General features: G+C 41.4%; 2 protein-coding genes across 2 annotated transcripts in view; one reads left to right on the forward strand and one right to left on the reverse strand.

Annotated features, from left to right (window-relative positions):
- Positions 1 to 10,123, forward strand: part of SYN3 (synapsin III) — a 29,949-nt gene extending 19,826 nt beyond the window's left edge. The window contains exons 7-9 of the mRNA XM_019611443.2: positions 1,991 to 2,075; positions 3,585 to 3,882; positions 6,089 to 10,123. Of these exons, the coding sequence (XP_019466988.1) occupies positions 1,991 to 2,075; positions 3,585 to 3,882; positions 6,089 to 6,221 (516 nt within the window). The 3' untranslated portion in view covers positions 6,222 to 10,123. The remainder of the gene's footprint in view (positions 1 to 1,990; positions 2,076 to 3,584; positions 3,883 to 6,088) is intronic.
- Positions 10,124 to 10,669: 546 nt separating this feature from the next.
- Positions 10,670 to 13,460, reverse strand: LOC104911486 (F-box only protein 7-like). The gene is made up of 3 exons (XM_010712771.3): positions 13,255 to 13,460; positions 12,568 to 12,605; positions 10,670 to 12,357 (listed from the first exon to the last, which is right to left on the reverse strand). Exons 1-3 carry the CDS (start codon positions 13,274 to 13,276, stop codon positions 11,959 to 11,961), a joined length of 459 nt encoding a protein of 152 aa, XP_010711073.3. The 5' UTR covers positions 13,277 to 13,460; the 3' UTR covers positions 10,670 to 11,958.
- Between the last annotated feature and the right edge of the window lie 1,131 nt (positions 13,461 to 14,591).

A 14,591-nucleotide genomic window follows, 5' to 3' on the forward strand; every position in this document is an offset into this window, starting at 1 on the left:
AAGGGACACTTAAAGGCCATCTATTCCAACCCCATTGCAGAGAGCAGGTACACCTACAGGCAGATCAAGTTGCTCAGAGCCTGGTCCACCCAGACCTTGTAAGATGTTAATAGCAACCATTTTTTTCATGGCAACCGTATGATATACAGTTTTATGGTTACAGCTGCAGCTCTCTCATGGCTCTCTGCCTCACTTCCACTGTTTCCCCTCTTTATTTTCTTTGCAGAGGCTGAAGGACCTTGGGTGGCCCTCGCCCCTTCACCTCTCTGCCTCAAAATGCTGTTTCGCCTTCATCTCTTGGAAGCCTTGGGTTGGGTGCAGGCAAAGGCTATAGAGGCCAATATGATTCCCTTTCTCTGGCCAGTCTAATCAAGATGTCTTACGGGATTAGGACAGTGCACTTCCACCAAATAAAGACAAGGTTTAGTGCCTCAAGCTATGCAGGACTAGAAGCTATGAAATGGAAAATTTCCTTTGTTTCCCCCCACCACTTTTTGGCATGTCCTAGATAAATATTGCACAAGATGGGCTGGCAACCTCATCACATTTATGCTAGTCAGTTGAAACTCATTTTGCTGCTTCCAACTATGAAACATTTCTTCCCATTTCCAAAATCACTTAGCTCACTCTCCTGACCTTCCAGGATCTTCGACAACCCCTTTATCATTGTGTTCCCCATGTAAATAATCCGGCACATACCAGTCTATCTGTCTCCAACTTCCCGTGTTCTTTCATAAACAATTTTAGGCAATAGGCTTACACAGACTTTTGTTAACCTTGGACCAAGCTCTATGTCCAACAGTTCTGTGTTGCTTAATCTATTTATCAAAATATATGTCAAAAAGAGTAAACAGTGAGAGGGAAGAAAGTGCAGATGGCACCAACTTATTTGGGTTAGTCAGAACCAAGGATGGTAGGGAAGAACTTCTGACAGAGCTGTGTATGTTAAGTCACCACAATAGTAAACTGTGCCAGAGACTGAAAAGTAAGCTGAACTAGGGGTAAAGAGAGGGAGAATATAAACAGTAGGTGCACCTTGCAAGTCCCACTAACGGTGCCACTTGAGAAAGACATTGTAGCAAACAGACTAATGAAAACCATTACTCAGACTAAGGCTGTGTTGGCATGGGAGAAGCAAGGAATTTGGACGCACAGGTAATGAGTTGGTGATGTATACAGAGAATCAAGATAGTGCTTCATCTGCAATGATGCAAGCAGACCTGCTTCTGGCATCTGCAGGAAGGACTGCAAAGCCAGGAAAGAGAAGTGTATGATGAAAATGATTAGGAGCCTGGAAACATTCCCATGGAGGGACCGAAGGGATTCAGCCAGTTGGCTTTAGAAAGGACATAAATCAGAGAGAGGGCAGTAAAAGTCTACAAAATAATGAATGGCCTAGCAAAGGTAGGTTGTGAGAACTATTCTCAAACTCAAATAATGGAGTTGAGAAGTTTGGAAGGTAGTGAGGCTAAGAGTGGAATAAATTTCAAAGGGTCCGGGTGTCAATGTTAAAAAATATCTGGAATTGTTGCAAAAATTATGTGGAGCAGATAGTAAGCTTCATGTTTCATGGTTTACACTGGTCCTTACTTACTAGCAATCAAGATAAGACCCCTCAGGGTAAATGTATGATTACTCCATAGAGGTTTCCGTGGTTCACCCCTTTTTCCTTTGGAGCATCTGGTGCTGGCAACTGCCCAAAATGGGAAATGGGACTAAAAGACCCCTCAGGCCTGATAAATTTTGCAATTCCTGATTGCTTAAAAACATTATAAACCGCAACTTCACTGTTATTCCCTGTGAGCAAACAACTTATGTGCTCTTCATTACTCAGCTCCCTCTTTCAGTCCCTTGAAATTTTACCAGCCAGATGCTGTGTGTACATACTTAAGGAACACTTCAGGATTCCACTATTCCTATAATACCTCTGGGCTTCTCTCTGGAGACTCTGTATTAACAGGAATGGCTTTTTTTTTCTTTTTTCCTCTAGCCTCCACAAGTTCAGCCTCAGACAATGAAAACTCAGCCTGGACCTCAGCTTGCACAACTGTCTCAGCCACGGCCTCCTCCCCAAGGTACAGTTGTTTGGGACCCTATGATCGCATGGACTGTGAGACATCAGTTTGCTTTCCAAATAAAAGCTCTCAAGATAAAGGTCTCACTCATTGTTCCAATTCACTGATAAGCAGACAGCAGATTCTGTGAGCCATTAAAGGAGCTACTGTAATACTCTGCAGTAGCTCAGAAAGTGAGATGAAAATCCAGTACAGATCCAGCTGATAACACTGTTAGGGTTTGGATCAGCAAAGCATTGCCACTTGAAGTGGCATTGGAGCAGTGTTTTAGGCACCCTGTATATGTGTTTACACAAAGCTGTAGCAGCTAAAAGTGTAAAGAAGCGATAGGAAGACATGGGTGCTGTCACCTGGAATAGATACCAAGATGGTGACACTGGGATCCTTGATCCATCCATACGCACATTGCCCTGTCACCAAGGAAGAGCATACCCTCAACTTCTCTTGACAGCAGAAGCAGTCTTGACTTGTGGCTTGGCCAGAACAACACATTTGGTTTACTGTCCAGATTTAGCCTGAGGTGTTGAGGAATGGGGCTGCTCTATAGGTACCTCACACCACAACAAGCATTCAATTCACCTCCAAACCATCCTTTTTTGCCGCCTTTGTCCCTTTCTCCCTTTGCAATCTCCTCCCAGATAAAATCATCTACTTACCTTTTCCTCATCAGTTCCACTTTTGCTATTTCTAAAATTTTGCATTCCTCATACCAAGTATGGTATTACTGATATGATGACTTAAAAATCATTGGCCTTGTAGGATACTTCTTTCCTGAATGTGCCCAGAATTCCACTCCAATTCTCTGTGATGTTTTTTTCTCACAGCTCCCACTTTGGCCACATGTGAAATCCTACCAGCCTCACAACACTAACTTTTGCCAGCTTTCCACACTGCTATATTATATCCAGCATTTTTTCCGAGCCAAGGCTGCCTCAGTAGCCTAGTCTTTGCTCACAACTTTAATGAGTAGGATTGAGCTGCATGAAGTGTTTTTTTCCAATTAGCAAAAGTGAGTAGTGACCAAAATAATCAAGTTCAGACTGTGTTTTGAGGATCTGCTATTAATATGGCTGAAACCAGCTGCAGATAATGCTGGAACAAACCCATGGATAATGATGGGGTGTACAGTTTTGCATCAAAATGTTGGCCCCATGAAGAGACTGTTGACCCAAACCAATCTTCTTTTCCAATGCAAGTGCTTGCCTAGAACAAGAAATATTAGTTACATGGAAAAGTACAGCACATTGAAGCAATTTCCTTTGGGTAGAGTGGCAAAATTTATTTAATTTTTAAAGAAATAAAGAAACGGACTACAAAAGCTCTAGAGACATGGGCATGACACCAGTGCTAGATTTTATTTTTTTGTAAAATAGGATTTTCCTTATCCTTTTGCATGAAACTGCTCTGAATAGTCTTTCCTCCTAGCAAATATCATCCCTCCATATAGATGTTACTTGCTCATTTTCCACATGACCTTCCTCATGCTTATTATCTACACGACCCTTCCAGGTGGACCACGCCAGCCTCAGGCATCTCAGCCTCCACGGACAAATGCACCTCCACAACAACGGCTCTCTCCTCAAGGACAGCAGCCTCAGAGTCCTCTGTCCACTTCACCTCAGCAGCAAAGGTCACCTGGATCTCCACAGCAAATCCGATCAGCAACTGGATCCTCTCCAGTCCAGGCTTCCAAGGCAGGCGTGTTCCCACCACAGCAGCCCAGACCTCCTGCTCAGGGCCGGGCTCCGAGCCAGCCAAGCCCCACCGAAACATCCAAGCAGCAAGCCACCCCACACCCACATCTGAAGTAGGTGCTCTGTTAAACCACTGATAGTTGCAGATACTAAAATAAGGCTTTCCAAAAAAGTTTGTCAGGCAAAACTGTTGTCAGGCAGCAGTCCCCAGGGACAAAGGCCTGGGTAACTGTGAGACTTCAGAGGTACAAATGCCAGGCACAAATCAGGTCACCAGTGAACCGCTATCAGGAAGCACCAGTTGTACTTTACATCTATTAAGACTTCACATTCATCCTCTTGTTCATGTGCTCATTGCTAAATGTGTGCTCTATCCCGACCTTATCAATACATTATCATCTTTCCAGCAGGGTATGTAATCATAACCCTTACAGAATAAGCAGCACATTATCGTAGAATCACAGAATGGCTTGGGTTGGAAGGGATCTCAAAGATCATCTAACTCCAACCCTTCTCTCTAGGCGGGGTTGCCAACCACTAGATCAAGTTCCGAATAAGGTTACCAAGGGCCTCATCCATCCTGGCCTTGAATGCCTCTGTGGATGAGGCATCCACAGCTACTCTGGGCAGCTTGTGCCAGTATCTCACCTCTCTCTCTGTGAAAAACTTCCCCCTTACATCTAACCTAAATCTTCCCTCCTTTTAAAAACATTCCCCCTTGTCCTATCACTATCTACCTGTGTAAAAAGTTGGATTTCCCTCCTGTTTATAATCTCCCTTTAAATATTGGAAGGCTGCAGTGATGTCTCTCCATAGCCTTCTCTTTTCCAAGCTAAACAAGCCCAGCTGCCTGAGCCTGTCTTCATAGGAGAAGTGCTTCAGTCCCCTGATCATCTCTGTGGCCTTCCTCTGGACCCTCTCCAACATCTCCACATCTTTCCTGAGCTGGAGGCCTCAGATCTGCATGCAGTACTGCAGATAGTGCCTCACAAGGGCAGAGCAGAGAGGGACTATCTCCCTGCTAGCCTCCCCTCTGCTGATGCAGCCCAGGTCACTGTTGGCCTTCCAAGCTGTAAGGATACGCTGCTGGCTCTTGCTAAATTTTTCATCTATCAAGTCCTTTTCAGCAGGGCTACTCTTAAGGAGTTCTTCTCCCAGTCTGTACACATATCTGGGATTGCCCCACCTCAAGTGCAACACCCTGCACTTGGCCTTGTTGAACCTCACTAGGTTTACACGGGCCCAGCTTCTGAGTTTGTCAAGGTCCCTTTGGATAACATTACTTCCTTTTGCCACATAACATCAGTTGCCCTCTGTAGCACTACTCATACATAAACAGAACTCCAGATGGTGACTGTATGTTTAAGAGCACTGATGGAACACTGAATTATTGTACATCTTTTGTAGCAGCCTTTTCTGCCACCCTTGGTGGAATATATCTGGCTGCACCAGGGCAGGAGAGTTTGGCAATAAAATGTTTGGTGTTGACCAAGTGGGCACAAAGAAAAATTGGCACAAACAGACCAAAGATAGAATGTAAGCTATAATTGTAAAGAGAGTTTTTAGACAGAGAAGAGTGATGTTCTGGAACACATTTTCAGTGATCTTGTCAACAATTAGTAAGGCCAACTGAGAGAAGAGGACTAACAGATCAAAATGCTGTTGCTAAGGATGCAGTCTCTGTACTATATCTATTGCAGGTACTTTAATTCAGAGTCTGGTCTTGGGCTGAATTCCTACTATGGACAGGAGAAACCACTCAGTGACAAAGCACAGTAGAAAGAAAAAAAAAATGGAAATTTACTTCATAAGCACAGACCAGATCTGAACTAAAACGCTAGTGCGTATACACCCACTGGGGCCAACCAAAAGACTGTGCACACAGCAGAGTCAGAGCAGATACGCCAAGAAGGCTAGGCACCAGCATACTTTGCTTGGGACAGGGCTACCACTTTGTCCAGTCCCAAAATGGATCACCATTCATGATGTGGCTGGTGAAAGAAAGGTGATCTTCAATATAAATCTACTCTTCTGTATTAACAGTTACATTATTTCAGCACTCCTTGGAAGAGTAACACCAAATGGCAATTGTAGGTTTTTAATCAGATGCCTTCATAAACAGTTAAGAGTTCTGGACTGTGATATTGGAGCCACCCATCCCCTACTCTCCCATTCTCCCCAGTTCCTGGATGTCTTAGCATATGGAGATTCTCCTTGCTTCTTTTGTTTTCTGCAGTGAAGCACAAAGCATCAGTAAACAGCTCTAGAAAAGCACCTTTTCCTGCTGAGTCTGAGTTTCAACTCTGTTTTCCATTTCAGCAAATCGCAGTCTCTGACAAACACCTTCAGCATATCTGAGTCATCTCAGAGGGGAAATGCCAATGAAGATGAAGCAAAAGCTGAGACCATCCGCAACTTGAGGAAATCATTTGCTAGCCTGTTTTCTGATTAACAGCTCCGCAGCTGGATCTGTGCTTCGGTCAGCCCTCACTCTTCATATAGCAAATGTCATATTGGAATATACTCAGTGGTACCCAGCAATTTACAGTTAATACCTGGGTAAAAAGAATTGAGAAAACTACAGTTGTTTTAATACGAAGAAGATATTCTAATAACGGCCGGAAAGGTGACTGTATAAAAGTGGCATCATTTCATTGTTTTTTGTGCATAATCAGAATTACGTTTGTTCAAGTGACTGAATTGTAAATCAGATTTTACTCCAGCTAATCCCTGTGCAGACTACAGTTATGACAGTGAGAACTAGATTTTATTTTGGTTTGTATATAGTCCATACAATCACTAACTTCCAATTACGGAATCCTTGTTGAGGCTGAGCTAAAAAGAATATAGGATTATTTCAAAAACAGATGTGCAAAAAACAAGTATTCATAGGCTGAAAAAGCCTGAGTATGAGAGCACAGTGAACTACGGAACTTCACAATTCCAACTTTACTTAAAGTCATTTTTCAGAGTAAACTACATTCAAATAAGATACAGTGCCACGCATCGGTAACTGCCAAAAACCACATGAGCAGGTTAGTCAGATGGACTGCTAGTTTGTTCCAGATCATTCTGCTCATTGCAGTTAAAACGTCCATTTCATGGCTTGCATTTATGTCCCCAGCATGTGATTCCCAAATCTTTAGAGAAAAATGTTACATTCAAATCCAAAATAACCTGAGAAGTAGGCTTTCCAAACACATACACACACAGAAAACAACTTCTTTCCCTGCCCCAGGAAACACTGTAGAGTTCAAATCCACAATCCACACAAATCCACTTTGGTGGCTTAATCACATCTGGCTATGTATGTCCCCTGGGAACACATTTAATTAACAGCAGAGCTGATGAAGTGCACATACTTGGGTGCTGAGTGTTCCATAATACAGATTGGACAGAGAAATGGAGTGAAATCCTGTCTCACTCCTTGAACTCCCACTGACTGGAGTGAGTGCAAAACAAACCAAGGTGACAGCCCTGTGATGGAACAGGAAAAATGTCGTCTAGAAATAAGATGAGCTGGGGTCCATCCAGAGACACCAAGCAATGGGAAGGCATGTATGTAACTGCCCCAAGCAGGTAAGGACCTTCTGGAGAAGACAGAGATGGATCTTTGCTGGCTGTGCTTTTCTTAAGACTGTAATATAGAATGAAGCTGTACACGAACACACATGCTGCAACCTAGGACACAGCAAAAAAAGGAATGACACAAACCACGTTCATAACTGAAAAAAACCGCAGAAATCAATCTAACTATGGCTACTTCTACCAGCTGAGAGCCCACCCAGTGCATTATGTTAATTCTATTTATAATACACCTGATGAAAGCACCAGTCCCCATCTCATCGCCTGACATATGCAAGGCAGGGCTCCAGGAGGAAGCAGGCAAGCCTCTTCCATTCTTCTGTCAAGTATTTGAGCCACAACTCATACACACAGCTTCAAGGCCAGGCTTCTGACTTTATGTTTCCCTTTGCAACTTCACATCAGTTACACTTAGGAATACCAACAGAGGAAAGGAGTTCAGTAAGTTAGTTACAAACATCTGAGCCAGAGGCACAGCTCTTAGCTGTCACTTAAAGAGGTCCCCAAATCGTTAAAAACAATAGCAGTATTTGCCATCTTGGATCTCATGATTCACTGGTGGGAATGAAGCCAAACGAGCAATTCCTTCAGCACCTGTAATGAACATCCAGATCCGATGCAGTCATCCGGATCTAATACGACCAATCCGAACATACCTTTACAAATATAATTGCATTTGTGACCTGTGCACTTTCAGGCAAGTAACTGCATGGCTTTTCCAGCTTGGAAGGCTCTCAAGAGACCCATCTGGAACAGTGATTTATATCTCAAGTTCAGAACTATAGAACCGCTCAATTCCCTTATGATTTATCCTTTTTTTTTCAGCTCTGTTTTGTCCTTCCAAGTTTGCTAAGCAGCTTACAATGTAGCATCATAAACACATGTCATTGTCTGAGAAAGAAAACAGACCCTGCTGTTCTGCAATCTCCAGGAGCAATAAAAGAGTGACAAATGACTTCGAGCACTGTTCCACTGGCAAGAACAATAGCAGATTAACAAGCTCCACTATATGGACAAGAGGTAATACAACTCTGGTGGAAGAGGATTTCCTTTGATAACACTTCCCTCAGCATGGCTTATGTCTTGCCCTACTAAGCAGTCACCAGAAATGCAAAGACAAATACAGCAGTTTACTGCCACAATCCTCAACTGCTCTATCCTACAGATCTTTGTGTATCTCTCTTACCAATACATCCTACACACACACACACACACACCCAAAAAGAAAAAATAAGGTAACTACTAACTGGTAGGTAACTATCCCTTCAATTGACTCCAGTCAATCACAACAGTTTGATCATTTGCTGATGCTGCACTTGAAACACAGCAAGACTGTCCTCCAACTGACTACTGCAACAGGACGGCACTGCTGACCTGAGAGCCAGCAGCGACTCAGATCTCTTCATCTGCCTTCAGCTCCCAGCTGGCACCTTTCAAGGGACAAGCACACAGAATAGGCTCTCCCCTTGATCCAGCCTCCAAAAATGCCTAACAGCAACAGGCACTATCAGCTTATCTTTCCTATTCCTATAGTTGCTGAAAAGCATTTTCTGTTCCGTTCACAAAAGTGCTTTAAAGAACACACTGAGCTGACGTCCTGAATTACAGAGATGAAACTCTGGACCATATCCTATAAATGTTCCAGCAGTACAACTATGACACTCTCATACTAGATGTTGTGGCTAGCAGCAGATTCACCACCTTTGATGCCAGGCTCCTATTCCAAAATCCCTACAATCTAGCAAAGCAATAGACAGAGGTAATAAAAGGGGTATATTCTTTTTATGAATGGTGAACTAAGGTATATCTAAGCATTATTTAGGTACCTAAATGTAGCAGCTAGAGTAAAAGGAAATTAAGAAGGCAACAGAAAAGTTGGTAAGTGGAAGTTACATATAAATCACAGCGTAGACATGGCCCACAGCATGCCTTGGGGTCTTACTGCTGTGAAAATTGAACACCTGGTCAGAGCATGCTTTCATTTTCTTCACGTGGAAGCCAGGAAACATGAATAGATGCGTGCATTTGGAATCAGCCCAAGATGGAGCTGGGACACAACTAAGACACCCACCCATACTCACCACCTGGAAAATGAATTTACATTCTGCTGTTTGGACACAGACTGAAAAAACATCATGTCTTTCTTGTAATATCTAGGTGTGGTATTTCAAGAGGAATGTAACTCATGTTCTCATGCAATTAAACATCTTGTATAAAGCTAAGGCTCAGAATAACAGTTCTGCTCCAATGACTGCAGCTGTACTTTCTTTTCTTTCACTTATCACAGATGGGTATGTAAAACTTTACACCCTGCATATGACTGTGTTATTTAATATGGTCTTCTTAAGTTCCATGAATAAGGTAAAGCAAATTAAAAAAAGAAAGGAGTAACAGTTCCCAATTTCCAAGCGACTGCAGTGCATGCAAATGAACAGTACAGGTAAGGAATGGTGGCCACCCTCAAGCATTTCACCTTTGTGTCTCTTCTGTAGAGTTTGCAAACAGCAATGACACATACACCTGCCTTAGAGGCTGGTAAATAACCAAGTAAGTGGCTGGTTTTCAAGTATTTCCTTTGTTCTGTCATGTCATTTTATACTGTTGGTCCTGAGATATTCACATCGTATTTCATGTGCTGTTTTATGAATTAAGGAAATTCCTCTGTAGAAAACTCAACAGTTTGGGATAAGGCAAATTCCTTTATCTTTGGCTCACAATGCCTTCACTACAGAGCAAAAGAACAAAGGGAAGGAACAACTTTCAGGTCACTTATTGGTGTACCTGTAATGATGCCTGATTTATTCTCAAACAAATGTCCCAGTGACAAAATCCAGGATAAATAGTATCCATTAAATTTGTACGACCTCGCCTGAGTATTATGTATGCATTTCTGAAGGACAGATCACCAGGGCAAAATGGTGCAAGATACACACACTGTAGAATTCCATTTTCCTTTAAAGAATCACTGTTAGCTCTACAATGCCTGACTATAGGCTTAAATGAAAATTCCACTAGAACAAGGCAATTCAACCACATTCAGAAAATATGAAGGCTAATTTTGATATTGAATGGGAACCACTGCCCTCAGGTTCTACTGATACTTATGTGTGATCAATAATGGTGGGATTTGCTGTTGCTTTGAAATAGGAAAAGAGAGAGAAAAAAGAAATACAACTTCTGAGAGCAAAAAAAAAAAAAAGCATTATTTTACTCCCACAAAGTTAATAGGAGAACTTCCTGACCCAACTGAAATCAGCTGATTTGTAAAACAAAAAGATGAATCACCGAAATGTCACCTGAAAAAGCACAGAAGTATTACTGATGAAACAGCTTGTGTTTAATAGGAAATGTAGTTCATTGCCATTGTTTGAATTCCAAAAGGACTGTAGAAAGCAATATCAGCCGTCACAACAGTCATCGGTACCATTTACATTTTCAGAAACACTGAGATAAGCCATCTTAAGAAGAAGGAAAATAAGAAACGAAAAGTTCTAACAAAGTTTAGTTATTCCAGTCTTTCTTTAATTGAGCTTCAGTATCAAACTGCAGATCTCATCAGGAAAACTGTAACAGCGATGTTGTTAGTTGTTCATTAGTTAACGAGACAACACTTGAAAGCTCTAACATGCTACAGCATGTTTTCTTCTGTCAAGATGACTTTTGACACTGCTCTAATGAAATTAAACAGAATTCACTGAAGTAAGAATTCATTGTTTCTCCTGCTGCGATCCCACTTCCACTGCAACTGGGTCGACCTGTTTAATTCCTTAGTTAGGCAGAAAAAACTTCTTTTTGCATCAATTTTAGTTCACACACAGTAAATGCGGCCATGTACTATAGCTACTTATTTGTAAAGTCAACCTGTTCAAACAAGGAAAAAGACAAAAGTTTTGCTGCTGGTTCTTTGTAAAATTGCTCTGCTTCTGTTCAGACTTTTGAGTTGCACTGTAGCAGGGGTTCACTCTGCTGTTTGCAAAATGAAGTGATTTGCGTTCTAATATTTCCACTTAAAACAAAAAATCCCTTCTCTGTATTCTTTGTGTATTAAGTAACAACATAAAAATACTTTTTACCTAACAAAAAAAGGAAAATGCAATCTCTGCAAAAATCTATGAAAACACACCCACCAAAGCAGTGGTACTACCCTATTCTATGTGGGATGTGGTAGATTTTTTTTGTTAAGAAAAGTTACTAGCCAGGTAGATTTGAAACGAACTATTTTTTTCCTGGCAAATTAATAAAACTCTTCAAATAAGACAGAAAAAGATAGGATTTGTATTTAAAGTGCTCTTTATCTGATGCAGCAAATACTTAGTATCCTTCTAGTCTCTAAGTAGCACAGGTGATTAAAGAGGAGAGGTGGGAGGGGAACAACGTGTATTGTTCTAAGTCACAGCCCATCTTGAAAGAGACCTTAGTGCCTGGTACAACACTATTACCAGAACACAAACAAACCCTAACTCTGGGGTCAAAACATTACCATGCAAACAAGTTCTTGCCACAATCTGAAGAGAAGGCAGATGTTAGTGCCTGGGTTTTACAACGTCCTGCAGTTAGAAAGCAAGCTCAGGAACTAGAAAATCCACTGAGGGAGAAAGCAGCAATCAAATGAATGCACGGCGAACGTCCGTGGGGCGGCCCCGGCTGGGTCTAGGTGGAAACCTGTCATTGGGACCAGCTCGTCCTGGAAGCGTAGGGTTTGCTTCAGGCAAGGAACCAATGGGGTCAAAATGTGGTCTGAATGGAGGAAACTGGCCTGGTGCTTCCCCTGGACCAGGAATGAGTGAATTAATTGGGTCTCCAATATACAAAAGCGTTGGTCTCTCACTATATTCTCCAATGATCATGGGGGGATAGATTGGGTTTGATGGGAATGGGTTGGGAGGAAAGGGACTAGGATAAAATGGGTTGGGATGAAAGGGAATTGGATGAGGTGTAGGGGGCAGAAACATGTGCCTCCATCTCAAGGCCTCCTTCTTCTGTTTCAACTTTTTCTTGTACAGCTGCAGACAGAAACAAAAGTATTTTAAGGTTCAGTGTCTCTTATTGATGTTCATTTTCTCCTACTCCAACCAAATTCAACTTGTGTTTATGGAACACCACTTTTAAACTAAAACTTAACTCAAAACTACAGCCTCCCAAAGTCTCTGTTTTAGCCCTGAACTTTTCCCATGTAGACTAATTCAGTGAGATTATATAGAGAAGCCACCTACTTCTTTCCAGTCAGTGTCACGAGGCCTTGCAATGGGATCTACAAGAGAAGCACAAAATCAAAATGAGCAACCTTTTTTAAGTAACATTCATGCCAAGGATTTGTGGGAACATGCAGAAGGAGATGAAAAAAACATCACTGGTCAATACATCTTCCATAGAGATAGCGTGTTTTAAGAAGATAAAGCTGTAGGACCATTCAGTATGTAATCTACTCATATTCTATATAAAATACCATCTCCAAAACTTGTAGGGAATCCCACGAATATTATTCCCATCTTTGACTTGTAACAGCACTTCTCTTTACCACCTTATTTCTTCAGTCTCTTGTGAGGAATTCTAGCAGGAATATCCCTTTTCTCCACTCTCAACTAGCTGCAATAGCAAGTGCATCTAAGTAGCAAGAGAAACAGATGAAAACAACAAAAGTTTGTACCACACGATGGGCAGAACTATATGGTCCATGAGAAATGGCTCAGACAACTTTTACTATTTTTCATGACAGAAAACAGAATACCCACCTGAATTACATCTAGTCCAATGGTACTGGTTAGTATCACTAATGACTATTTGATAGCAGTATTTAAAAATGAGGAGTGGTTACCTGAGGAACCTCTTATCAAAATGTAAGACATAATTACCCCTGTTCACGTGAGAATGAAATTGAAGGAAACGTGTATCACCATTACCTCTGAAATCTCGCAGATACATAAACCTCCACAGAAGCTGATCATTTGAAGCTGCATAAAGATCACGGCAAACAGCAGACAGAGAGATGAGTGAACGGACATCCAGAAGTCTAAAAATCCGAAGCTTCAGCTCAAGAGGGAGGACCACTAACCCAAAAACATCTGGCAAGTTCAGAGCTACAAAGTGAAGGAAATAGAAGAATTACTTAAATGGTGCAAAGCTGATGACCCTGAAGAAAAGAAGGACATCATAACCTTTCCCTTAAATCATTCCCCTTTGATGCCTCAGTTAAACAATTTTTCTCCAAAAGCACCATGACGTGACTTCTTAGAAAACTGATCTCTTCCACCTTGCAGTACATTTATGGAGTTCATGAAATAAGCCAAATGGCATTTTAGACTGAACACCACTGACTGCTGTAATCCTAAGAAACATGCTGCATGCCTAACTATGTTTACAGGCTACACAGAACAAAGGCTAAGGGAAAAAGGTCTGCCCAATTACAAGAGTCCATAAAAAAGATATTAAATACACAGCACATGTTTCACATCAAACCTGCCCGCACTGAAGTCTAGAAGGAATTCCACTGTGTCTTCAGAATGCTAAGCTACTCTTTTATGGCAATATCTATACACAAAAAGCCTGATTTCCTACTGCCTCACAAACACCAGCTAGGATTACTTCTTCTCATTCCTTCTAAGCCCTCAATAACCAGTTACTAAGAAGACTGTTCTTGGGGTCAGACTTCCAAATACGAGGGCTGCTCCAAAATTAGTGCCTCCTATTTTATTATGTTGGCCAAAGACATTAAGAGGAGGATATGGGTAAGGCAGTAAAGCATGAGTGTACAACCTTTTGGCTTGCCTAGACCACAGTGAATGAAGAGGAATTTTCTTGGGCCACGTATCAAATATATAATATAGTTAGTGTATGTAATTTACAAAAATTTTTTTTTTTAATTAAAAAAGAGCAACAAAACATAAAACTAGTGGGATATTTGATGCTGTTTCAGTGAAACTAATGCATCAGCCCAAATAAATGGAATTGGTTCCAATACTTAACAAGTTCTCAAGGTGCTCATCAGATATTTCTGATTAAATTTTATCCTTCCTGTATGCATTGCCAAAAAGGGATGACAGGAATAAGGCATGATTGTGAAGCAGAGGTATTCTTCTCTGCTGAGACGGGTCTTAGAAAAGTCTAGTAAAGAGACACAATCAATATCTGATTGCAATTTTATACATTCCATGTGAAAATTCACAGGTTTATGTCAACTGAAAACAGAAAAATGGCAAATATGAAAAAAATTGATGATTATTTTTTTTTGCAATTTCTC

This window comes from Meleagris gallopavo, chromosome 1 (assembly GCF_000146605.3).
Source record: "Meleagris gallopavo isolate NT-WF06-2002-E0010 breed Aviagen turkey brand Nicholas breeding stock chromosome 1, Turkey_5.1, whole genome shotgun sequence".
Taxonomy (NCBI): domain Eukaryota; kingdom Metazoa; phylum Chordata; class Aves; order Galliformes; family Phasianidae; genus Meleagris; species Meleagris gallopavo.